Source organism: Oncorhynchus masou, chromosome 18 (assembly GCF_036934945.1).
Source record: "Oncorhynchus masou masou isolate Uvic2021 chromosome 18, UVic_Omas_1.1, whole genome shotgun sequence".
NCBI lineage: Eukaryota > Metazoa > Chordata > Actinopteri > Salmoniformes > Salmonidae > Oncorhynchus > Oncorhynchus masou.
This window is the reverse complement of record NC_088229.1, coordinates 55,318,126-55,345,990: the sequence shown is the minus strand read 5'-3', so window position 1 is coordinate 55,345,990 and position 27,865 is coordinate 55,318,126. Positions and strand designations below refer to the sequence as shown.

The 27,865-nt window shown below is 40.7% G+C and overlaps 2 protein-coding genes across 4 annotated transcripts in view; one reads left to right on the top strand and one right to left on the bottom strand.

Moving 5' to 3' along the window:
- Positions 1-13,181, top strand: part of LOC135504855 (7-methylguanosine phosphate-specific 5'-nucleotidase-like) — a 16,937-nt gene extending 3,756 nt beyond the window's left edge. For all 3 annotated transcript variants that reach the window (XM_064923754.1, XM_064923753.1, XM_064923755.1), the window contains 7 exons: positions 5,609-5,678; positions 5,923-5,969; positions 6,110-6,195; positions 6,388-6,477; positions 10,304-10,466; positions 10,992-11,192; positions 11,591-13,181. In XM_064923754.1, coding sequence (XP_064779826.1) covers positions 5,609-5,678; positions 5,923-5,969; positions 6,110-6,195; positions 6,388-6,477; positions 10,304-10,466; positions 10,992-11,192; positions 11,591-11,707 — 774 coding nt within the window. In that variant the 3' untranslated portion in view covers positions 11,708-13,181. The remainder of the gene's footprint in view (positions 1-5,608; positions 5,679-5,922; positions 5,970-6,109; positions 6,196-6,387; positions 6,478-10,303; positions 10,467-10,991; positions 11,193-11,590) is intronic.
- On the bottom strand, positions 12,944-27,865 carry fkbp10b (FKBP prolyl isomerase 10b). The gene is made up of 10 exons (XM_064923752.1): positions 27,494-27,865; positions 26,779-26,924; positions 26,110-26,299; positions 21,437-21,582; positions 18,103-18,292; positions 17,817-17,962; positions 16,780-16,969; positions 16,403-16,545; positions 14,165-14,328; positions 12,944-13,710 (listed from the first exon to the last, which is right to left on the bottom strand). The coding sequence occupies exons 1-10, from the start codon at positions 27,682-27,684 to the stop codon at positions 13,525-13,527; spliced, it is 1,692 nt and encodes a 563-aa protein (XP_064779824.1). The 5' UTR covers positions 27,685-27,865; the 3' UTR covers positions 12,944-13,524.

Below are 27,865 nucleotides of genomic sequence, written 5' to 3'. Positions count from 1 at the left end.
AGGTTATAAACTGAAAATGACGTCAGCGTTTTCTAAATGTTCTATCTCTTCTTGACACTGGTAGAGAGGCCCTATAGTTCTCGAGCCTTCCCTCCTCGCCTAAAGCCAAGGTCAGTCTGTGTAGATAAGCATTCTAGACAGTCTGGAGATAGTTCATTCATTTGTATCAAGGCATTGTTCTAAACTCCTGACTATATTATATACAATTGGGAATGGGAGCAAGAGAAAAATTCATACATGTACAGTACATAATAGCATTTGGACTAGTCAGTCCTGATTGAAATGTATACATAATTAGTCATCATTGATAAAAATTCCCTTAACACAGCTACAATGGTATACGCATTTACATAGCAAGTCTAGTCTTTGAGCTGGGCTCGGGGATGGAAAATCTGTTCAAATAAAAAAAAGTGTTGTCTCATGCTTTGTATACGACAGGTGTAGACTAACAGCAGAATGGTTACTTACGCGCCCTTCCCAACAATGCAGAGAGAAAAAAATAAATAGTAAAAATAATAACAAGGAATATGTACACAATGAGTAACGATAACTTGGCTATATACACGGGGTACCCGTACGAATTCGATGTGCTCGGGTACGTGGTAATTGAGGTAGATATGTAGGTAGGGATAAAGTGACTAGGCAACGGGAGAGATAATAAATCAAATCAAAGTTAATTTGTCACATGCACTGAATACAACAGGTAGACCTTACAGTGAAATGCTTACTTACAGGCCCTAACCAACAGTGCAATTTATAAGTAAAAAATAGGTATTATTTGAACAATCGATAAGTAAAGAAATAAAAACAACAGTAAAAAGACATTGAAAAATTACAGTAGCGAGGCTACATACAGGCATCGGTTAGTCGGGGTAATTGAGGTAGTATGTACATGTAGATATGGTTAAACTGACTGCATATATGATAAACAGAGAGTAGCAGTAGCGTAAAAGAGGGGGTGGTGGGTGGCGGGACACAATGCAGATAGTCCGGGTTAGCCAATGTGCGGGCGCACCGGTTAGTCGGGCTAATTGAGGTAGTATGTGCATGAATGTATAGTTAAAGTGACTGCATATATGATTAACAGAGAGTAGCAGCAGTGTGATAAACAGTAACAGCAGCATATGTGATCAGTCAAAAGAGTTGTTAAAAGGGTCAATGCAGATATTCCGGTTAACTATTTAGCAGTCTTATAGCTTCGGGGTTTAGAAGCTGTTCAGGGTCTTGTTGGTTCCAGATCTGGTGCATCGGTACTGCTTGCCATGCCGTAGCAGAGAGATCAGTCTATGACTTGTGTGGCTGGAGACCTTTAACAATTTTTAGGGCCTTCCTCTGACACTGCCTGGTATCAAGGTCCTGGATAGCAGGGAGCTCGGCCCCAGTCATGTACTGGGTCATACGCATTATCCTCTGTAGCGCCTTGTGGTCGGATGCCAAGCAGTTTCCATACCAAGCGGTGATGCAGTCACGGAGATGGGCTAAATACTGTACACTGCAATAAGGTCAGAGCAAAAACCAAACCATGAGGTCAAAGGAATTGTCCGTAGAGCTCTGAGACAGGATTGTGTTGAGGCACAGATCTGAGGAAGGGTACCAAAAATCTGCAGCATTGAAGGTCCCCAAGGACACAGTGGCCTCCATCATTCTTAAATGGAAGAAGTTTGGAACCACCAAGACTCTTCCGAGAGCTCGCTGCCCAGCCAAACTGAGCAATCGGGAGAGAAGGACCTTGGTCAGGGAGGTAACCAAGAGCCCGATTGCCACTCTGACAGAGCTCCAGAGTTCCTCTGTGGAGATGGGAGAACCTTCCAGAAGGACAACCATCTCTGCAGCACTCCACCAATAGGCCTTTATGGTAGAGTGACCAGACGGAAGCCACTCCTCAGTAAAAGACACATGACAGCCCGCTTGGAGTTTGCCAAAAGGCACCTAAAGACTCTCAGATGATGAGAAACAAGATTATCTGGTCTGATGAAACCAAGATTGAACATTTTGGCCTGAATGCCAAGTGTCACGTTTGGAGGAAACCTGGCACCATCCCTACGGTGCCGCATGGTGGTTGCAGCATCATGCTGTGGGGATGTTTTTCAGCGGCAGGGACTGGGAGACGAGTCATGATTGAGGAAAAGATTAACGGAGCAAAGTACAGAGAGATCCTTGATTTAAAACTGCTTCAGAGTGCTCAGGACCTCAGATTTGGGCAAAGGTTCACCTTCTAACAGGACAACAACCATAAGCACATCAGCCAAGACAATGCAGGAGTGGCTTCGGGACAAGTCACTGAATGTCCTTGAGTGGCCCAGCCAGAGCTCAGACTTGAACCTGATCAAACATTTTTGGAGAGACCTGAAAATAGCTCTGTAGCAACACTCCCCATCCAACCTCACAGAGCTTAAGAGGATTTGCATAGAAGAATGGGAGAAATTCCCCAAATACAGGTGTGCCAGGTGTGCCAAGCTTGTAGCATCATACCCAAGAATAATTATTTAATCAATCAAGGCTTTAACATAACAAAATGTGGATAAGGTCCAAGAGGCTTTTAAACAGCTTCTACCCCCAAGCCATAAGACTCCTGAACATCTAGTCAAATGGCTACCCAGACTATTTGCACCCTCCCATCTCCACACCACTACCACTCTCTGTTGTCATCTATGCACAGTCACTTTAATTAACTCTAACTACATGTACATACTACCTCAACTAACCGGTGCCCCCACACATTGACTCTGTACCGGCACCCTTGTATATATTGTTATTTTGTACTGCTGCTCTTTAATTTCTTGTTACTTTTATGTCTTATTCTTATCTGTATTTTTTAAAACTGTTGGTTAGAGGCCCGTAAGTAAGCATTTCACTGTAAGGTCTATCTATACCTGTTGTATTCGGCGCATGTGACTAAAAAATTTGATTTGAAAAAGTAAAGGGGTCTGAATACTTTCTGAAGGCACTGTATAAATGGCAAATTGTCAGATACACAAAAAGAGAGACTGATCTCCCTGCTACCGAAGCAGGAGCCAGAGGGCCAAAACAAAGACGCCGTCTATAAAAAAAAAAAAAAAAGGGAGGCCCCTCACCATTAAATGTAGCAACACAAAAATATTGGCTAAATGTATTGCTCATAGAATTCTTACAAGGAAGATATATGGGAGACAACATTAGATACCTCCTAGAAATAATGAAAATTATTAGAATGCAGGGAAACCAAGCGTAATATTTATAGTAGGTTTTGAGAGAACATTTGATTCTCTACGTCTAGAATCTGTTTATGTGCCTGGATTTGATACATTTTGGAGAATCTCTCATAAGATTGGTAAAAGTCATGTACAACAATCCTTTATGTAAAATAATAAGTAACGATTCATTCTCTGAGAACTTTGAATTGTCAAGAGGTGTAAAATAAGGTTGCCCTCTGTCACCATACCTACTTATTATGGTCAAGGAATGGCTTTAAAAATCAGATCTAATGATAACATTAAGGGGTAAAAATGTATGGATTAGAGATAAGTATCAATGTACGCCGATGATTCAAGTTCTCTTGAGTCCTCAATCTTCAACCTTGAAAGGGCCTCATTGAGGACCCGGATAATTTCTCCAGTTTCTCGAGTCTAAAACCCAACTATGATAAGTGTACTGTTAATGTATTGGGTCTCTAAAAGATACTTTAAATGGCCATGTGGTCGCCCGATTTAAATGGTGAAGTCACGTGCTTGGTGTACATATCCAGGAAAAGTTGAGCGATCTTGCAATCATTAACTTTGATAGAAAACTTAGCAAAATAGATCATGTTGAAACTATGGAGAGAGAAATGCCTATCCATTCACGGGAACATTACCCTTTTTAATTCACTAGTGATATCGCACTTTACATATTTATTAATGTCTCTACCAACTCCTTGAATAATCGTTTTTTCAATTAATGTGGGAATTTTTCCCCCCACTTTATTTGGAATGGCAAACCAGATAAAGTTAAACGAGCATATTTATTTAACGGACATTAAGTTTGGAGGGTTAAAACTATTAAATAAAAAGGCATTAAACCTCTGTCTTAAAATGTTGGTACAATGGAGGCTTTATCTAAATCCCAACTGGGGTCGATCCTATGTTTGAGTGATGTCTGCCTTTTTACACATTAAAACGGTGGATTGACAATGGCAGGTCTAATATTACAGCAAATTATATGGCTAAACTCTAATGTACTGACAGAATATTTTTGTTGTTGAAAAAATGTACAGGAGGATATGATTTTATTTATTTAACTAGGCAAGTCTGTTAAGAATAAATTGTTATTTACAATGACGGCCTAGGAACAGTGGGTTAACAGGGACAGAACGACAGATTTTTACCTTGTCAGCTCTCTAACCACTAGGCTACCTGACGCCCCATTATTGAAGGATATTTTAAACAAGGATGGTAAAATGATGTCACACAAGCAACTAACAACAGTGTATGGAGGTGTATTCTCAATACAAAATTATAACCAACTCAGAGCGGCTCTGACACAAAATTGGAAGAGACCATAACTTAAAGAAGAAACTAAATAATTAGCCATCTGCCACCTCTTAAAAATCATAAATGGCTTAAAATTAGTATAAATCAAATGTACCAGTTCCACTTAAAGTCAAAAGGTTTGACAGCAATACCGTATAACGTTCAAGTCAGTTGGGAACAGGTCTTTGATGTCCCAATACCATGGCATCGGATTTCTGAACTGATATATTAAACAACAATTGACACATCAATCAATCCGTTTCAATTTAAGCTGTTATGTGAAATACTTACTACAAACACAATGCTCAATATATGGGGCATTTTAACAGTCAGCGTAGTGCAGACACTGCCACAAGGAAACATAATCAATAGAGCATTTTCTCTGGTACTGTCCTTTGGTGGCTCGCTTAAGGAGTCAGGTCCAGGAATGGTTGTTATGTCATAATAGAGTTCTGATGGACCTGCAAACTGTATTGATAGGGAATCTGAAAAACTACAATCAGTCAATGGGAAATTATACTTGGTTAAAGTATATATTTTTAGGGCAACATCGGTAGAAATGTTACAAATAGGGAGGTTCAGGACCCTCGTAAGACATCAAAGTAAAATGGAGGGATGTATTGCAAAAGGAAATAGCAAAATGGCGTTATACTGGGAAATCTGGGTTAATCTGGACATCGGAAGGTTGGAGTTAAGATCAGAATGAATAGTGGATTGGCTGCTGTGGGTGAAAATCCAGCATTTGCAGAAAAAGTTCAGAATATATTTAAAAAATGAATGGCAGAAGACATTAACAATGCTATATTTGATTTGTTTATTTTACAAGAAGTGACCAGCAAGACATGTTGGTTCATTTAAAACTACACACCTTACATGTGAAAATAGCTGTAAGTAGCAGTAGAAGTATTGTTGTCCGTTAGTTTACTCCAATCAGGGGAGGAAGGGTTGTGGGGGTATAAATAAATAAATAAAACAAGGGGGATTATAAGTTATGCAAACAATTCAATTGATAGAACCCACAATCCACCCTGCAATATTAAAGCTGATCTATAATAATAATAATTCAGTGAATGTGTATGAGTGGAAAGGACTCCCTTCTTAGCAATGCCTGGTATCTCCAGGTGATCTCGGACTTTGACATGACCCTCAGCAGATTTGCCCACAACGGGAAGAGGTGCCCCACCACTCACAGTGAGTACACAGGTCCCCATCACCAAGACTTGGGTCATGTTCATTAGGCACCAAGGGAAGAAAACCGACGGTCCTATATTTGTCCAATAAGAAACTCATTTTCATTTTTCCTTACAAAATGTTTTCTGTTGCGTGCCATAATGAACACTACCCTGGATCCCATTATAACAAGTGATTACAAAAGTAGTTATTTTGAAGTGCAATTATATATTGTCCCTTACCATTTTCTTTCCCGCTGTTTAAGATATACTGGATAACGACTTGCTCATCAATGACACCTGTAAGAAAATGGTAAGTACAATCACAAAACCAGGAGAGGACTCAGAGAAAGTTAATGTACTGTGTTCCTCTGATGAGACAGAAGGAAAAAATCAATTCTCTATTGAGATATTTTGTTGTGTGTCTCTCGCATGCTTTTCCCTTCCATGTAGATTAGGGAGTTGTTGAATACCTACTACCCCATTGAGATCGACGCAACTCGCACTGTTGAGGAGAAGCTTCCTCACATGGTGGAGTGGTTAGTGGCTGGCAGACTGGCAGTATCCACCTCACACTACACTTAAACATATTCAGCCTCTCTTTCTGGTTTCATGCCAAATAGTGCCTACCGTACAGTTGAATCTAATTTCCATTTTTCATGTGTATGTTAGGTCTCTAAGTGGTCATTTAAGTGGAACACTAACTCAGTATCTTGAGTTTTTCATTGCAGGTGGACCAGTGTCCATGAGCTGCTGATCCAACAGAAGATCAGGAGGGACCTGCTGGCTCAGGCAGTGAAGCAGTCCAGTGCCATGCTCAGGTCAGATCACTGTAGGACTCTGAACACTCCAGGGTGAAGTATTTATGGGTCCCCATTAGCTGCTGCCAAGGCAGTTATACAATTTTATAAACATTACAACAGATTTCACAACACATGAAATGTGTCCCCTCAGGCCACTACTCTACTACCACATATTTACAACACAAAATCCATGTGCACATGTGTGTATGTTATGATATGTGTGTGTGTCTCCACAGTCCCCGCTGTTCCATAAGGTGTATTTTTAACTTTAAAAAATAAAATAAAAATGGTATCTAATTTTACTGCTTGCATAAGTTACTTGATGTGGAATAGGGTTCTATGTAATACTGTGCTCTCCTGTAGTCTGTTCTGGACCTGGGGACTTTGACAAGACCACTGGTGCCATGTCTTGTGGGGTATAAATGGTTGCCCGAGCTGTGTGCTAGTAGTTTAAACAGACAGCTTGGTGCATTCAGCATGTCAATACCGCTCACAAATACAAGTAGTGATGAAGTCATTCTCTCCACTACTTTGAGCCAGAAGAGATTGACATGCATATTATTCATGTTAGATCTCTGTGTACATTTAAGGGCCAGCCATGCTGCCCTGTTCTGGAACAATTGTACACTGAACAAAAATATAAACGTAAAGTGCTGGTCCCTTGTTTCATGACCTGAAATAAAAGATTCCAGAAATGTTCCATACACACAAAAAGCTTATTTCTCTCAAATTTTGTGCACAAATTTGTTTAAATCCCTGTTATTGAGCATTTCTCCTTTGCCAAAATAATCCATCCACTTGACAGGTGTGGCATATCAAGAAACTGATTAAATGGCATGATCATTACACAGGTGAACCTTGTACAGGAGACAATAAAAGGCCACTCTAAAATATGCAGTTTTGTCACACAACACAATGCCACAGATGTCTCAAGTTTTGAGGAAGCGTGCAGTTAGCAGAGCTGTTGGCAGATCATTTAACGTTAATTTCTCTACCATAAGCCACCTCAAGTCGTTTTAGAGAATTTGGCAGTACGTCCAACCGGCCTCAACTGCAGACCACATGTAACCACGCCAGCCTGAGACCTCCACATTCTTCCCCTGCGGGGTCGTCTGGGGAGGGAGGGTTACTGAGGAGTATTTATGTCTGTAATAAAGCCCTTCAGTGGGGAAAAACTCATTCTGATTGCCTGGGTCCCCAGTGGGTGGGCCCCGTGCCCAGTCATGGGAAATCTATAGATTAGGACTTTATTTATTTCAATTGACTGATTTCCTTACATGAACTGTAACTCAGCAAAATCTTTTAAATTGTTGAGTTTATATTTTTGGTCAGTATACTTTTCCTGAATCCCTCTTTGTGGCACAAGACCACACGACTGGATAATATTCCAGGTGCGACAAAACTAGGGTCTGTAGGACCTGCCTTGTTGATAGTGTTGTTAAGAAGGCAGAGTATTGCTTTATTATGGACATACCTCACTCCATCTTAGCTACTGTTGCATCAATGTGTTTTGACCATGACCATTTACAATCCAGGGTTATACCAAGCAGTTTAGTCTCCTCAACTTGCTCAATTTCCACATGATTTATTACAAGATGTAGTTGAGGTTTAGTGAATGATTTGTCCCAAATACAATACTTAAGTTAGTCCTGAATAAATAAATAATGTCTTGCCACCCATTCTGAAACTGACTGTGTTGCAGTGATTTCACTTTCTGTGGTATCTGATGTGTATAGTGTTGACTCACCAGCATACATAGACACACAGGCTTTACTCAGAGCTTGTGACAGGTCATTAGTAAAGATTTAAAAAAGCAAGGGGCCCAGACAGCTGCCCTGGGGAATGCCTGACTCATGTTGGAGAGGCTTCCATTAAAGAACACCCTCTGTGTTCTGTTAGACGGGTAACTGTTGATCCACCACACCTGTTTTTCCAGCAGCAGATTATAATCGATAATGTCAAAAGCTGCACTGAAGTCAAACAAAACAGCTTCCACAATCCTTTTATCAATTTCTCTCAGCCAATCATCATTTGTGTAAGTGCTGTACATGTTGTAAGTCGCTCTGGATAAGAGCGTCTGCTAAATGACTTAAATGTAAATGTAAATGTTGAATGCCCTCCCTATAAGCTTGCTGAGAATCTGTTGTTCATTTGTTTACTGTGAAATGGCATTGTATCTGATCAAACCCATTTTCTTCCAAAATATTGACTAAGGGTTGGTAACAGGCTGAAGTCTCCCCTAGGTACAGGGATCAGTTTCTTCTCCCCCAATCCTAACCTTAAACATAAGTTGGGAAAATGCTGACCCAATGTCAGCATCAAGGGGCAACTTCACTCTACTCCCAACACACCCACACTATGCTCAGTATTAAAAGCGATAGTTGACAATTTTGAAGTTTAAAGAGCGACTGCCATTAAAAAGCAACAAATCGAAGCAACCGTCACCCTATTAAAGAAGCCATGTAAGGATCCACTAGACTGTGGTTCCCATAGACCAGTACATTTACTAAATTGTGACTCTAAAATCCTTACAAGATTTCAACAAAAATAGTTGGAGGTAGTAACACAATTCATTATTCCAGATCAAACCGGGTTCATTAAAGGACGTCGCTCAACGTCGAATATAAGACGACATCTGAATATGATCAATTACTCTAAAACCCAACTCAAACTATTTTTTTTACCTTTATTTAACCAGGCAAGTCAGTTAAGAACAAATTCTTATTTTCAATGACTGCCTAGGAACAGTGGGTTAACTGCCTGTTCAGGGGCAGAACGACAGATTTGTACCTTGTCAGCTCGGGGGTTTGAACTAGTAGCCTTCCGGTTACTAGTCCACTGCTCTAACCACTAGGCTACACTGCCACCCCTATCTCGAGATGCAGAAAAGGCATTTCACCACGTTGACTGGGTCTTTCTTTCAGCACCGTTAAAGAAGTTTGGTTATGGGGAGCGTTTTTGGGTTTGAAATATCCAATAAATGTCGTTCCACTTCATGATTGTGTCCCACTTGTTGTTGATTCTTCACAAAAAAATACAGTTTTATATCTTTATGTTTGAAGCTTGAAATGTGGCAAAAGGTCGCAAAGTTCAAGGGGGCCGAATACCTTTGCAAGGCACTGTATGTCTTTATGTGCTCTTGAATAAAAAATAAATAAAAAATGCAACAAATCCCTTTGAAAACAGCCTATATAAGTCAAACTGTTTTTCTAGTGTCAGAATTGACTACAAAGTGTAAATAGGATCATTTTGGTCATAAAGTCAATCTCTCTATCCAATACATAGACAGTGAGGCAGACCTGCCCAGCAGTTTCGACTTTGTTTACATAAGACAACACATCACACATTTTTTTTACTTGAGAAATACTGCACCAAACAAACACCTTTATTTAGTTGTAAAATAGTGCTACTAAAACATCTGTGTTAAAAATGTATAAACAAATTAGATTTCTTAGATTCATTCTGGGGATTTTGAGGAAGTGAAATAGACTGCTGTGTCTCATGGGGGACGAATATCAGTAACCAAACACACCTACAAGACTGAAATCTAGTTTTTCTAATGAGCAACAGAAAAGCACATGCAAATTGGCGTGTTCAGTGGCTTGTTAACCTTACATTCCATTTACCTAGGGGAGGTGTTGATTGTTTTAAGTCAATTAGCTGGTTATTTAGCTGGATCCAACATCTTCGTGTTAGCATTTTTAGTGCTACTAGAAATGCTAGTGGAAACGGATTGTCTTTATCCTTATCGGTTACATCAGTGGTGGTTGGGTAAATAAGGCAGGAAAATGGGATACTGATGAAGAGGAGAATTAGCAATGATTATATTTCCCTGTCTCCGTAGGGAGGGCTACAAGGTGTTCTTCGACCGGCTGCAGGAGCAGCAGGTTCCTCTGTTGATCTTCTCGGCTGGCTTGGGGGACATCCTGGAGGAAGTGATCAGGCAGAACCACGTCTTCCACCCCAACGTCCACGTCATCTCCAACTACATGGATTTTGACCAGAGCGTACGTTTCTTTCTTTACTGTTTGGTTCATTTTGAAACCAGTCGAGCATCGAGTCAAATTATGTCTAGTATGATGTGTGCCTAATGCAGCGTTTCCCAAACTTCCCAAGGGTGGGCAAGTTTTGGATGTTGCCCTCGCATTACAGAGCTGATTCAAATAACAAACTCATCAAGCTTTGATTATTTGAGAAAGCTGTGTAGTGCAAGGGCAAAAACCAAAATGTGCACACCTTGGGGTCCCCAGGACCGAGTTTGGGAAACGCTGGCCTAATGCCTATGGAACTGCTAAAGTGATAGTTCACACACATTACAAAATGACATATGTCCTAAAAGCAGTCTATGGACAGGGAGATGCAGCAATCCACACTTTGGTTTTGTTTACCTAATCACTTTAACCAACTTATAGCATTTTTGGCCTTTAACCAATGCAAGTACACGTTATGCCCAAATTCACAAAATGTCTCATGTTTTTCCCCCCAAGCTCAGCAATCCGTTGACCACTAGTGCGACCCATGTCTTCCTGCAGGGTGTACTGCGGGCATTCAAAGGCCAGTTGATCCACACGTTCAACAAGAGAGAGGGCGCTCTGCTCCACGCGGACCACTTCAGGGAGCTCAAAGAGCGGCCCAACGTGCTACTGCTAGGGGACTCTCTGGGAGACCTCACCATGGCCGATGGGGTGGCCCACACTCAGCACGCCCTCACCATAGGCTTCCTCAATGACCAGGTGGGTGTTGTATTTGTCTTTGTGTTGCCTTTTGCAAACCTGGAAGTGGTGAGGATTTAAAGGAAGTCCGTTTTGTATAGGAACTTTGAAAGGACATACCGTTGACTTCTGATAAATGTTGTACATTTCACAGAAGTACACTGTACTAAACTTCATGAAATATTCCTTCAATCTGTTAGTGCTGATCACCTGTATTCCTAACCATGTATGTAAGGTGTTGAAGCATTGTGTTAGCTGGATACTAGGGTGTCAGGTAGCCGGTTCGAATTCCTGAGCTGTCTAGGTGAAAAAAAATCTCTGTGCCCTTGAGCGAGGCACTTAACCCCAATTGCTCCTGTAAGTCGCTCTGAATGAGACTATAAAGTAAAAATGGACTGACTGTTGTTCCGTTTGGTCAGGTGGAGGAGAGGAAAGAGTCATACGTCAACTCATACGACATCGTCCTGGTCAAGGATGAAACCATGGACGTCCCCAACGCCATCCTCAACTACATCACCACTGCGCCGGCCAAGTGAACCGCCGTGAGGACGCAACGAATCACGGGCCAAAAGTTAAACTAAGGTCCGGTTACTTCCCGTTTGCACAGGCTCCAGGACTCAACCGCCACGATGGACGACATCACAAAGAGAGGAAGTTGACCCTTTGTTGACCTTTACAAAGCTGCATGCATCACAATAATCCTCAGGCACCTTCAAACCAATTCAACACCTCAGTGACATTATTTTAAATTAAACCACCTTGTTTCACGTGTGGGGTTGGTGCTGCCTTCCCATCCACTGAAGCCCCTCGATTCTGTTAACCTAACGTTTGTACCGATTTACTGTATGTTTCTATGATGTCTCTACTACCATTTTGAGAAGTGGTTGATTTTGTAGCTAAGTTAAAGGCCAGCATTCTGATCGCGCTTTGTCGGCTATGCGCCTTTTAAAGGTGAATGCCGTCTCCACGCTGTTATGAGAGAATGTTATTAACTTTATTTTCCAAGGCATAGGGCTGTGTAACGAGCATCCACTGTATCGCCCAGTAAGTATTCTAACATGAGAGTTGATCAGTGATAGTGTGTGTGTGTGTATATGAGACTAGTCTTAATCTAAATGTATATCTATACCCATCCTCTAATTTGTGAGGCGAAATTATTTTGTGATTGTCAAGTGTGTATGCTGCCCTATGCACATTTGACCAAATGTAGTATATAAATGTATTTATTTGGTTGAACAAGTACTGTAACAGATGAAATGGTTACCTCACGAGTCACTCTGTGGGAGTTCAGTAGAACATTGTCAGTGGCAAATGCTTATGCTGCTAGAAAAGCTTTCCTTGACAATTAAAGGGATGGTTCACCTAAATGTAATATGGTCATGCAAATTATGACATTTGGGAGAAATGTCCCTTTAACCACTATTTTGCACATTTCTTTTACAGAGGTATTGGTTTCCTTGTAGGCAGATACTTTCAAACTGGATGTCTATATAAGCTGAGATTTCCCGGCATTCTAAAATAATAGTGCTTTAACTATTATTCACATTTCAAATGTATGTCATTGAACACTTGTCTTTTGACCTAACGAAGGGTGAAGACAGTTGTGAACAAAACAAGATGTGTTATTTTGTGGTTTTCTGTTTTTTTTAATCTACATTTTAAATACTTTCCAATACTGCCACCTAGCAGGCATTTTCAAAGGTATCCCTGCATGTAGTTTGTAACATTTGATTAGTCTCTGACAATCACATCCTGCAAAAAAAAAAGAGATGTTTATTTTTCTAAAAATGGTTTTATTGGTGTAAACATCAGATCAGGAACATATGGTGCTGGTTTGGTAGGTTGATTTGTCAACGCGTAATTCATTTTTTTTTCTTCACATCCCTTTATCAAACATGACCAAATCATGCAACACAGATATTATTCTTGTAAGACTCTTTACCCACCATCTAAAATGTATGACACCTGTTAAGGGATCACTGTATAAAAAAGGGTCTCTCTTGGAATATTTTACGGTGTGTGTGGTCCATCCCTGAGAGAGAGAGGCTGTGGTCCGATTCTCAAATATTTGAGTAGATCTACCCTTGTCACCAAACTGTACACTTGTTCACTCCAATCCAATGCTTTATATTATAAATCCACGAGGTGGAGTGAACGAGTGCACACTTCGGGGCGGAGAACTGGAACTAGTGTGTGTGCGCGCGTTAGATGCAGACTGACTGATCTACAAATCCCTTTGTATCCTAAATAATTACTCATTATTATTTGTAGATCAGTCAGTTTGCTCAGTCGGTGACCAATTGCTGCACAAAATGTATGTCCTTGAACACGACCAACGTGTGCACTCTCCTCATCACAACTCCTCGTGCATCCTCTCTTTGTCCTCCTCCACCTTCAATTTGAGCTCCTCGGCGACGATGACCCCATCCTTGTTGCGGTCCTGGTTCCTGAACATGTCAGCAATGATCTCTTCAGGGTCCACCCCCGGCTTCATACGACCTTTGCCCTCTGCCACCTGCAGCATGATGAACTCTCCAAACTGGATGAAGCGAGAGAGAGAGAGAAATGAGAGCGTTGTGTAGAGGAGTAGCAGCCATGTTTAGTGTGAGTCATGACAAATGACCACTTGACCGTTGTTTTACATGAACATGTCTGCAGAAGCCCTTTGGTTTGGCTAATTAGGTAGTTAAATAGCATATGAGATCCCAATCAAATATGGTAATCCTCAAAAGGGTGGGTTTTCGTGTACAGTCAACTTCTAATTAATGCAACCACTTGGACTAGTGTGACACCGTACAGGTGGGCACTAAACCAGCGATCCAGAGTATGCAGTTATCAAGGAGCTATAAAACGAATATCATTGAATTGGGACTGAAAAAATATATTGCACTTAAATGGAGTAGACGGTACTTTATAACTCCCATCAATATTATTGATGGTCTGATCCATCTATTTTCTACTAGTCTATTCCAGCTGTGCGGTAGATGGCATACCTCCTCTATGGGCACCTCTCCATTCTGGTTTATGTCCATGGCCTGGAAGAGCTCCAGCGGGGCGTCCTCCACCCACACAAACAGGTAGCCCTCCGGCACGCCCTTCTGCAGGTCCATCAGCTCCAGCTCAAAGTGAAGCACTGCACTGCCTGGCACACCAGTGGCTGGGAGGAGAGGAGGAGAGGCAGTGAGTGAGAGTGTGAAAGAGCAACACCGGTATGTTTACCTGCGTAATACTTAAAGCCTTTATAACAGCTAAATAAAACATCTTTCGGTTCTCTAATGTCAATGCAGCTGTTAAAGAGGCTTTATGAATACATAAATAAGTGGGGCTACAGTAAATTATGACCTGCAACTGAAATGCATTTATGCATGAGTGTCTCACTAGTGCAGACATGAGTGAACATGGTGTCACTTTGAAATGGAACGGAATCAAACACATGGAACCCAGGTGTAGACTAATAATGAAATGCTTACTTACGTGCCCTTCCCGAACCATGCAGACACAAAAATAATAGGAAAAAAAAAAAACAATTTTACATACACTGAGGTTGGAGTCATTAAAACTCGTTTTTCAACCACTCCACAAATTTCTTGTTAACAAACTACAGTTTTGGCAAGCCGGTTAGGACATCTACTTTGCGCATAACACAAGTAAATATTCCAACAATTGTTTACAGACAGATTATTTCCCTTATAATTCACTGTATCAGATTTCCAGTGGGTCAGAAGTTTACATACGCTAAGTTGACTGTGCCTTCAAACAACTTAGAAAATTCCAGAAAATGATTTCAGTGCTTTAGAAGCTTTTGATAGGCTAATTAACATAATTTGAGTCATTTGGAGGTGTACCTGTGGATATATTTCAAGGCCTACCTTCAAACTCAGTGCCTCTTTGCTTGACATCATGGGAAAATCAAAAGAAATCAGCCAATACCTCAGAAAAAAAAATGTTGACCTCCATAAGTCTGGTTCATCTTTGGGAGCAATTTCCAAATGCCTGAAGGTACCGCGTTCATCTGTACAAACAATAGTATGCAAGTATAAACACTATGGGACCACGCAGCCGTCATACTGCCCAGGAAGGAGACGCATTCTGTCTCCTAGAGATGAATGTACCTTGGTGCGAAAAATGCAAATCAGTCCCAGAACAACAGCAAAGGACCTTGTGAAGATGTTGGAGGAAACGGGTACAAAGTCTCAATATCCACAGTAAAACAAGTCCTATATCGACATAACCTGAAAGGCCGCTCAGCAAGGAAGAAGCCACTGCTCCAAAGCCGCCATAAAAAAGCCAGTCTACGGTTTGCAACTGTACATGGGGACAAAGATTGTACTTATTGAAGAAATATCCTCTGGTCTGAGGAAACAAAAATAGAACTGTTTGGCCATAATGACCATCATTATGTTTGGAGGAAAAAGGGGGAGGCTTGCAATCCGAAGAGCACCATCTTAACTGTGAAGCACAGGGGTGGCAGCATCATGTTGTGGGGGTGCTTTGCTGCAGGAGGGACTGGTGCACTTCACAAAATAGATGGCATCATGAGTTAGGTAAATTATGTGGTTATATTGAAGCAACATGTCAAGACATCAGTCAGCAAATGGGTCTTCCAAATGGACAATGACCCCAAGCATACTAACAAAGTTGTGGCAAAATGTCCTAAGGACAACAAAGTCAAGGTAATGGAGTGGCCATCACAAAGCCCTCAATCCTATAGAAACTTTGTGGGCAGAACTGAAAAAGTGTGCGTGAGCGAGCAAGGAGGCCTACAAACCTGACTCAGTTACACCAGCTCTGTCAGGAGGAATGGGCCAAAATTCACCCAACTTATTGTGGGAAGCTTGTGGAAGGCTAGCCGAAACGTTTGACCCAAGTTAAACAATGCTACCAAATACTAATTGAGTGTATGTAAACTTCTGACCCACTGGGAATGTGATGAAATAAATAAAAGCTGAAATAAATCCTCAACTATTATTCTGACATTTCACATTCTTAAAATAAATTGGTGATCCTAACTGACCTAAGACAGGGAATTTTTACTAGGGTTAAATGTCAGGAATTGTGAAAAACTGAGTTTAAATGGATTTGGCTAAGGTGTATGGAAACATCCGACTTCAACTGTATGTGTTTGTGCTATTATACTCCAGCTGGTGCATTCTTAGTTGAGGGAGCGTATTGTTTGTGTTTTATTGTGGCCCTGTCCTCCCCTGATGGCCCATGGTGAACGTCTTTCTCACCCCCTTTCTCTCCGTGGCCCAGGTGGGGGGGGATGATGACAGTCCTCCTCTCACCCACACACATGCCCCTCAGACCCTCGTCCAGACCGTCAATCACTTTGTCCGCCCCAAGCACCGTGTCCTGCAGGTTGTCATAGTCACTCCTGAGCACAAGGGACATAAACACAGGTAAGGGAATGTAAAAACAACATATGGAACATGTCTGTCAACTGCATAGTCTTCCATCTGTATTTCCTTTCCAACGACGGCCATTTTAGAGATAAGATATCATCAAAATGAAGTACACAACAAATGACTTAGACCGTCAATACAAAAAGGATCCACATGAGGGTTTCAATTGGTTTTCTTTCTACATTGACCCTGGTCAATGTACTCACGAGGAGAAGAGCCGTGTGCCGTCCAGCAGAGAACAGTTGTAGTGGTAGTGGATTAGATCGTCCACATCGCTGGTCAGGTTACAGACCTCAGGCTTGTGAGTCACATGAACCTCCACAGAGTCCTTGGGGTTGTGGAAGTCAATGACATGGATGTCGAAGACCAGCACGGCCGAGCCGGGTATATCCTTACCTGGTACGGCAAGACCGAGAGGTCAAACTGGGTTTCAGTCAGTAATATAAATTAAACTGTAGAATAATGTATTGTTAAATGCGATATATAATGTTATGTCTAAATTACAGCTAGCTATTGGGCTATCATATTTATACAGGTATGACCTTAATAATTATACATAATCATACAATTAAGGTGTATTCTTCCCACACAAATAGGATTTAAAAAGGCCCAATGCAGCCATTTTTATATCAATATCAAATAATTTCTGGGTAACAATGAACCTTACTTTCACAGTTTCCATTCAAATGTACAGAAATAGCTTTTTTAGCAAAAAACTACTTCTCAAGCAAACATTATGCTAGGACTGACAGAGTGGTCTAAGTGGGAAGGGAAAACTAGCAGTTATTGGTCTATTAACTAATTTATTGCCTGGTGATGTCACCATGGAAGCCGAAACTCCCGTCCATGCAAACCTGGCGATTAGAAGGTCCTGTCTAGATTGTATTTTCAACCAGGAAATAACAATGATCATATTTAATCACACTTTTACAGTCTTAAGTTTCATCAGCTGTTGTACAATATGGTACAAAACACCAGAAAAACAGTTTTGACTGCATTGGGCCTTTACCATGTAAATCATTCAAATGAGAGAGCTTACAACCCTGACCACTAACTACCAATAAAAACTAACTACTTAACTAACCTACTGTAACTACCAATAAAAGCTAACTAATGAACCTACTGTAACTACCAATAAAAGCTAACTAACCAACCTACTGTAACTACCAATAAAATATAGCTAACTAACCTACTGTAACTACCAATAAAAATGCCCCTCTATCTGCCCTGGACTAAGCCACACCTGCTCCTTGCTCTCCATAGGCCATGTGGGGGGGCAGGGTGACCCTCCTCCTCTCCCCGATGCAAACCCCCTGCAAGCCCTTGTCCATGCCAGAGATCACGTAGCCCATCCCAATGTAGGTGTTGTACGTGTTGTTCCGCTGGTAGCTGTAGAGAGAGGAAGGATTCGATATGACAAGCAATGACAGACATTGTCAAACAGTAATCAGTCAAGAAGTATTTTCAGTCTTTCATTATGCCATTTTAGGCTACTGAGACGCAGCCTGTGACAACTGGACATTGCTCACCTGGTGTCAAAGGTGACCCCGTTGAGGAAGGTTCCATTGTAGTGGTAGCGCATGTAGTCCCCGGCCACAGACTTGCGCGCGCACGCCTCGGGCACCACCTGGTTCTCCACGGTGATGTCATCCTTGGGGTTGTGTAGGTCAGCCAGGAGGACATTAAACACCAGGGTGGCCTGGGACGGGATCTCTTTACCTGAAGGAGATCGAAGCAGTCAGTCACAAAAGGCTGTACAGAGAAGCAGTATGTCTGTCTGGTCGTCTAAAGAGGGATCCATGCTGATTGACGGCTGCAAATGCAACAAACAATGAAACGGCACTGAACATGCAGAAATGGTAATGGTGCCTTTCCAATTCGACTTAACCCCACACCAGGGTGTCACCAGTGTTTAATGTTAACGTTAGCTCTAGTGTTCTTGTGTTTCCATCAAGAGTGTGAAATTAACATTAACAACACTATAAGGATTTGGTAGAAAATGAAACGGATTTTTACAAGAACCAATATCACTCCCTAGAAACACAACCTCGCACAGCTTTTCAGAATTCATCGCTAAATTGGCCCGCATAGAAACCATAAATGACTTGGTAACAGGAAATACATTTATTTTCACGGCAGAATTAAAAAGTAATTTTGGACTGACCAATGTAGATACCGTAGTTTCAGATACAAGCAACTTAAAATTTACATATCACGAAATTATGATTGGAAATCTTTTGGATATCAGAGTAACCTTAAGGGAATCTTAATGTGAGTCAGAAAAGTACATTCAGATGATAGGAAAGATCTACAAAACCTTGCAGAGAGCATATCCAACTGACAATCTCTTAGAAGAAAAAAAGCGCCTGTTCAACCTCAGGAGGCTGAAAAAATGTGGCTTGTCACCTAAAACCCTCACTAACTTTTACAGGTGCTCAATTGAGAGCATCCTGTCGGACTGCACCGCCCACAACCGCAGGGCTCTCCAGAGGGTGGTGCGGTCTGCACAACGCATCACCGGGGACAAACTACCTGCTCTCCAGGACACCTACCTACACCAACACACAACATCGGATGTCACAGGAAGGCAAAAAAGATCATCAAGGACAATAACCACCCAAGCCCCTGCCTGTTCAACCCGCTTCCATCCATAAGGCGAGGTCAGTACAGGTGCATCAAAGCTGGGACCGAGAGACTGTTAAATAGCCACCACTAGCACAGAAAGGCAGCTGCCTACCTACAGACTTGATATCATTGGCCACTTTAATAAATGGAACACTAGTCACTTTTATGATGCCACTTTAAGAATGTTTACATTTCTCGCAATACTTATATGTATATACTGTATCCTACACTATCTATTGCATCTTAGCCGCTCTGTCACTGCTCATCCTTATCTTTTATATATTCTTATCCCATTCCTTTAATATATTGTGTATATTAGGTTTTGTTGTGGAATTGTTACTGACTGCTGCACTGTCAGATCTAGAAGCATAAGCATTTCGCTACACTCGCAATAACATCTGCTAACCATGTGCATGTGACCAATAAAATGTGATTTGATGAAAAGAAAAATATATATAACTAACGAAATGATGTACGCTTAATCCAGTATATAGAATGTATTATACAAGAGACAAAATTCACAAATTCTACAGCACAACGGCAGTCATGTCTCATGTGTAAAACTAATAACGACTCAATAATCCATGCTTTTAGGGAATGCTATGAACTTTGGAAGTTGTGGGTGGAGCTAGAAAGTTGGCTGTCAGAGGTATTACAATATAAACTTACTTTTAATCCATCTGTCTGCATATTTCAAGACATATGGGGCTGTAATGAGATACCCAAATGGGCTGGATGGTTTTTTCTCATCACTCATTTTGAAAAAATAGACACTAAAAACTTGGGGCGGCCGGTAGCTGAGTGGACTAGTAACCGAAAGGTTGCAAGATCAAACCCCCGAGCTGACAAGGTAACAATCTGTCATTCTGCCCCTGAACAAGGCAGTTAACCCACTGTTCCTAGGCTGTCATTGAAAAAAAGAATTTGTCCTAAACTGACTCGCCAAGTTGAATAAAAATAAATAATCAATCAGCCATCATTGACACAATGGAAAAAAATCAAATGATTCATTATTGAAATATTGAAATAGCATGGGCAACTGAGAAAAACTAATTGGTACAATTTAAGACCAAGTGGCAAGCAATAATGGAGGTCGGGGCAGATAAGATGTTGTCATTGTTTGTATGTGTCTGTAAATGATTGTTGGTATGTATAAGTTTGTTTCTTTCTGTAATGTAAAGGAAAAAAAAATGTATATTATTGAGAAAAAAAGGACCACTTATGAAATAATTTACATAAATTACACCTTTTTAATTTACATAAACCACACCTTTTTTTAAACATTTTTTTAAAGACACTATAGATTTGTGGTGAACAGAATCAACAACCTCGACATCATTCAAATCTGTTGCTTTGTGAGAAGGTGTACAAGTTCACAATTGTTATGTAAATGAAAGCTGAAAAGTAATCAGGGCCTTGCCTTGGCTCCAAGCTAAGGCAAGGCCCTGGGTAAAACACTGGGGTAAATCCTCATTGGAAATGCAGCATAAATGCATTCCAACAGAGCTTACATAGAAGCGGTCTGTCTGGACTTTGGATACAAATAGACTGGGTGTTATCAAAATAAACCAACCAGATCAATCAAACAGGTGGCAAAAACAACATACACACAAATGGGAGGAATCGCTGAATCTGACTGCTGTTTACAGACTGTTTTTCAGTCTATTTATGTGGACCTATAGGTAGAGATGTCAATGCTGATTAAAACAGGTAGAGGAATCAATTAAACCCTTCAACACAATCTATTTATTTAAATGATTTCTTACCAGTTTGGAAAAACAGGTCGTAAATTTAACCAGGGTCATATTCATTTGTGGCCTTGTGGTTAGTGTCCGCCCTGAGATTGGAAGGTTGGCATTCGATTGTCCGAGTCAAACGAAATACAAAACATTGCACATGCGATTGACTAGCGTCTCGTCCAAGAGGTGTACTATACATCAAGCTTCCTCACCCAACAAAAACAGGAGATGGGCTCCTGCTCCTATGAGGTGATCCGCCCTTGGCTCGTGCAAGGCTACTTACTTTACGTTCATCAGGACACACCGTAGTCAAACGGTTTGCAACCGCAAACGAAAACGAGCATTTCTTATTGGACAAGTCCAGGTAGTTCCTCCCCGTTTAAGACTCTTCTGTTCCCTGCCTAATGAATACGACCCGTGTAAAAAGAAAACATGAATAATCTCACAACCCTCCCACCTCTCGCATAACTGTATCCCCTCCTTCCATTCTTGTACTTACCAGATCCTTTCTCTCCATAGGCCAGGAAGGGTGGAATAATTATGTTTCTGGTCTCCCCCACGCACATGCCCAGTATGCCCTCGTCCATGCCTTTGATCAGCCAGCCCTCCCCCACCAGGCTGTCGTGGGTCTGCCCCTTGTTGTAGCTACGTAGGGCTCACACAAGCGCAAAGTCAAACACACACATCCTCCTCCTCCTCCTCTTAACACACACCTGGATAACACAGTACAGACACACACACACACACACACAGGCAGGACTGTTATTTGGACGAAGTTCAGTTGACTTCAGGGTTGTGTGATATTCGGAACCATTCATCTTCATGATTTGCCTGGAAACCTGACGTTGAATTGCATATTATTCTAAATAGGCTGAAATGACTGTTTGAAATCAGGAACATTTCCACTCATGACCTCTACGAGCAAGAATGTTCAATAAAATGATATTTTAGCGTACTTTACCAGTTTTCCGTGCGATTGGTTATTTTGGAGCTGGGACTCTTGAGATAATATATCCCCAGGAAAGTATAATTACATCAACTTGTCAAAGCGCTGGTAGTGCGCTCAGATTTATAGCACTTGAAGGATGTGCAGACCCTTGTAAACATGTGCATGAGCTCGGAAGGTGTGCATGCGTCTCGTGCATATATTTTTATCTCGTGAGCATGCTTCAGGTGATGGAAATCTGAACGCGCTTTGAGAAGTTAATGTAGTTATACTTCCCTGTGGCTATATTGTCTCACATTCCTACCGCTGAAAGGACCAACCGCACGGACAAAGTAAGTTCAAATATAATTTTATTCAACATTCTGACCTTGTAGAGGATGTGAGAGGTAACTTTCCTGATTTAAACGCTCATTTCGGCCCGACGTAGAATTCCATGCATTTCAGCGTTGGGTTTCCAGGCAACGTCATGATGTGAAATAAATCCCAGCTTCGATAGCAGCAAATCATTGGTAGTCATTTAGTCGCTTGTTGTCAGCTTCAGCAGTAACCAAATGTGACACTGTCGAATGTAGCAACACTTCATTTCAAGGGTATCGACAAAAGGACAACCACAAGTTGTAGTTTTCATTATGTCAGTATCAAACGTCAACATAATTGCAATGTAGAGTGCCTATAGAAAGTCTACACCCCCTCGAGCTTTTTTCACATTTTGCTGCCTTATAATAACATCAACAACAACAAAAAAGAGGATAACATTTTTACTTTTTTATCCTACAGATCATGTATGACATTCCTGGGAGTGTGTAAACTTAAATTTTGTATTACCATATGATTTGTGTATGTTCTCTATAGTTATGTACTTAAATGTATCAATTGACCAATTTTGCACATTTGGGCAGACTTAATGCAAAATATTGTCCAGTATTGCAATGCTTCACTGGATCGAACTGTACATTGCACACACACACACTGCTGTGGCCAAAATCTAAATGGTGCCTAAGCGCAATTTTATATTATGGACTTTCTCTTCCATTTCAAAGATGGGAAAAGAACAATTTTTAAACGCATGTTTTTTGTTTGTATTATCTTTTACCAGATCCACCTACTCCACATTTTCAAAGTGGAAGACAGTTATAGAACATTTTATAAAATTAAGAAAAAAAGTATAAAAGTTCAATATTATAATTGGATAAGTCTCCACCCCCCAGAGTTAATACTTGGTGAAGGCACATTTGGCAACCATTATTTTCAATAGGGATGTACCAACTTTGCACAACTCTTAGGGGCAACATACAGTTAAAGTCAGAAGATTACATACACCTTAGCCAAATACATTTAAACTCAGTTTTTCACAATCCCTGACAATTAATCCTAGTAAATAAATTCCCTATTTTAGGTCAGTTAGGATCACCACTTTATTTTAAGAATGTGAAATGTCAGAAAAATAGTTGAGAGAATTATTTATTTCAGCTTTTATTTCTTTCATCACATTCCCAGTGGGTCAGAAGTTTACATACACTCAATTAGTATTTGGTAGCAATGCCTTTAAATTGTTTAACCTGGATCAAACAGTCCAGGTAGCCTGCCACAACCTTCCCACAATAAGTTGGGTGAATTTTGGCCCATTCCTCCTGACAGAGCTAGTGTAACAGAGTCAGGTTTGTAGGCCTCCTTGCTCGCACATGCTTTTTCAGTTCTGCCACAAATCTTCTATAAGATTGAGGTCAGGGCTTTGTGATGGTCACTCCAATACCTTGACTTTGTAGTCTTTAAGCCATTTTGCCACAACTTTGGAAGTATGCTTGGGGTCATTGTCCATTTGGAAGACCCATTTGTGACCAAGCTTTAACTGATGTCTTGAGATGTTGCTTCAATATATCCTACCTCATGAGGCCATCTATTTTGTGAAGTGCACCAGTCTCTCCTGCAGCAAAGCACCCCCACAACATGATGTTGCCACCACCGTGCTTCATGGTTGGAATGGTGTTCTTCAGCTTGCAAGCCTCCCCCTTTTTCCTCCAAAAATAACGATGGTCATTATGGCCAAACAGTTCTATTTTTGTTTCATCAGACTAGAGGACATTTCTCTAAAATGTATGATCTTTGTCCCCATGTACAGTTTCAAACTGTTGTCTGGCTTTTTTATGGCGGCTTTGGAGCAGTGGCTTCTTCCTCGCTGAGCGGCCTTTCAGGTTATGTCGATATAGGACTTGTTTTACTGTGGATATAGATTCTTTTGTACCGGTTTCCTCCAGCATCTTCACAAGGTCCTTTGCTGTTGTTCTGGGATTGATTTACACTTTTCACACCAAAGTACGTTCATCTCTAGGAGACAGAACACGTCTCCTTCCTGAGTGGTATGACGGCTGCGTGGTCCCATGATGTTTATACTGCGTACTATTGTTGGTACAGATGAACGTGGTACATTCAGGCGTTTGAAAATTGCTCCCCAAGGATGAACCAGACTTGTAGAGGTCTACAATTTTTTCTGAGGTCTTGGCTGATTTCTTTAGATTTTCACATGATGTCAAGCAAAGAGGCACTAAGTTTGAAGGTAGGCCTTGAAATACATCTACAGGTACACCTCCAATAGGCTAATTGACATCATTTGAGTCAATCAGAAGCTTCTAAAGCCATGACATCATTTTCTGGAATTTTCCAAGCTGTTTAACGTCAGTCAACTTAGTGTATGTAAACTTCTGACCCACTGGAATTGTGATACAGTGAATTAATCTGTTTGAAAACAATTGTTGGAAAAATTACTTGCGTCATGCACAAAGTAGATGTCCTAACTGACTTGCACAAACTATAGTTTGTTAACAAGAAATTTGTGGAGTAGTTGAAAAACAAGTTAATGACTCCAACCTATGGGTGTGTAAACTTCCGACTTCAACTGTATATCAATTGTTTCTGTCAAAATTGCTCAAGCTCACTAAATTTGGTTGGGAATCATTGATGGAGAGTGATATTCAAACCTTGTCTCTGATTTTCAAGCAAATTTAAGTCAGGACTGAGACTAGAACACTCAACACCTCTTGGAAAGCCAATCTGGTGTGTCTTTGGCATAAAAATTGGTGTAATTGTCTCAAAAAAATATGTTTTTCCTGGGCTTTGTTCTCATATTTATTTTGATCCTGACAAACATACCCATAACATGATGCTACCACCTCAATACTACAACCTAAACATTTTTTCCTCTAGGATTTTTCCTACAGGCTTCCTTCTGTTCACTCTGTCAATTTTATTAGTATTGTGGAGTAATGACAATGGTGTTGATCCATCCTCAATTTTCTCCTATCACAGCCACTAAACTCTGTAACTGTTTTAAAGTCACCATTGGCCTCACGGTGAAATCCCTGAGCGGTTTCCTTCCTCTCCGGCAACTGAGTTAGGAAGGACGCCTGTATCTTTGTCGTGACTGGGTGTATTAATACACCATCCAAAGTGTAATTAATAACTTCACCATGCGCAATGGGATATTCAGTGTCAGATTTTTTCCCCTTCCCATGTACCAATAGGTGCGTGCAATTCTTTGCGAGGCATTGGAAAACCTCCCTGGTCTTTGTGGTTGAATCTGTGTTTGAAATTCACTGATCGACTGAGGGACCTTTAACACCTTCTCACAAAGCAATATACTGGAATGATGTAGAGATAATTGTATCTGTGGGGTACAGAGATTAGGTAGTCGTTCAAAAATCATGTTAAACACTATTATTGCACACAGAGTGAGTCCATCCAACTTACTATGTGACGTGTTAAGCTAATGTTCACTCCTGAACTTATTTGGGGTTGAATACTTATTGACTCAAGACATTTCACATTTCATACTTTTATTACTTTTTAAAATAAAAAAAATCACATTGTGGGGTATTGTGTGTAGACCAGTGTCAAACAAATCTAAATGTAATCCATTTTAAATTCAGGCTGTAACAAAATGTGGAAAAAGTCAAGGGGTGTGAAAACCTTCTGAAGGCACTTCTGTCGGTCTACGTAAAACATCCTATGTCAACTTGTGGTTGTTGACATGTGTTATGTATGGCTTATGGATGAGTTATGAAGTCCTTATGTCTGTACCCTTTAAATAAGATGTCACCCTGATTTCACAATGCATTTATTCATAAAATAAATACAATGGGTCAAAATTCAGCCCACATTACCACTGGGTCCCTTAGCATCTGTCCACCCAGACCCTCATGCTTTCCCTCCCTGTCCAGGAGTGGACTCACCTGGAGTCGAAGGGTGTCCCATCCAGAAGGGTACCATTGAAATGGTATCGCACAAAGTCTGTGCGCTTCACAGAGCGTTTGCAGTCCCGGGGACTGCTGACGGTTTCAGTCACAACCAGGTCAGCCTTGTTCCACATGTCCAACAGCATCAAATCAAACACCAGTGTGCTGTCGGGAGGGACCACATCACCTGACAGTGGATAAGTAGTAAAAGTACAATAATACATTCAAATAGACAATTAGATTAAAAAAGGTCCAAATGTTTATATGCCTTTTAGATGCATAAATATGTTTTGAATGTCTATTGACTTATTTTTTTGTATTTTTTTTGTTGATAATACCTCAATATGAGGGTGCTGTAATTGTCTACCAGTGAATTTAATATTGTAACATTACTCGTCCTTGTTATAGCGATTTAAAAGGCCATATAATGTTAAATCAAGTTATTTATTTTCCTATATGGCAATACAATGGCTAATAACTCAAGTTCATTATAAGACATTAGGCACTAAGGCATTAGAAGCAGTTCATAAACACTTATGACAAGTATATACCAATTTTATAAAATTGAAATCACCAAATTCCACTGTGGTGGCCATTTTAGCTCTCTTTCTGTTGAATTATGGCCATTACAGGGTAAAGTAAACGATATAACTCGGTGTAGAGTACCTGCTCCAAGGCTGCCATAGGCAAGGTGTGGGGGCACGGTGACTTTTCTCTTCTCGTTGACGCACATGCCCAGGATCCCTTTGTCGATGCCAGCGATGAGCCGGCCCTGGCCTGTCTGTCCTACCGACGCAGCTCCCCTCTCATAGCTGAGCAGGCCAGGACATGAAAGGATGACAGAGTTAGACAGCAAATAGTAGGCCTATGCAGAAAGAATAGGGCAGTAGGCTATTTCTTGGCATTCATTTGTAATGAATTTGATGCATTAAAATAATTGCTATTCCTTTTGCGAATGAGTACCTTAGTTCATTCAACTGCGTTTAGTTTGTAACCATTTCAAAAGATGGCCGTGATTGTGTTCCATTCTGCAAAGCCTGTAGCCTACCTATGCTATACGAAAAGCAAGCTGCAGTCAAATAATTTCCATGTTTTGCATAGAATTATTTAGCTTTATTGCATATATAATATGTACGATACACAATAGCCGGATACATAATATCATAATTGTCTTTATTTTAGGATAGATGGCTACAAAGTAATGCACGCATTTATGGAACCAGGACTGTGGAATATATTAGACTACAGATGATTATAATAACCCACTGTGTGCCACACCATTTCTGCAAAAGAAAGGCTACATCAACCAAACTTAACGGACATCAACACATTATTCAGAGCTTAAAAATCTTGACAAAGATGATTACTATTTGTATCTTACCTCGAATCAAATGTTTTTCCATCTTGGAATGTCACATTGTAGTGATAACGAACATAATCCCCACTTTTTACTTCTCTGGGACAAAGTATTGGTATCGAATATCTGTCCACGACTACATCTCCAATCGTGGGATTGCATCCAACGTACGTACACGCCTTCAGCAGTAAAAGTAAAAGACTGCTTGCAAACATTATAAATAAGAACGAATCCTGATTATAACTCGATAGAAAAGTATTAAACTAGTTTTTATAAGTAATTTATAGGCCTGCGTCAGTCTTGAAACACACTCATTCACTCGTTTCTACACTACACTAAACCCTGTATACGGAGTTGCACTAGATTTTTCCTAAAGAAGAGGGGGGGGGGCTTCTC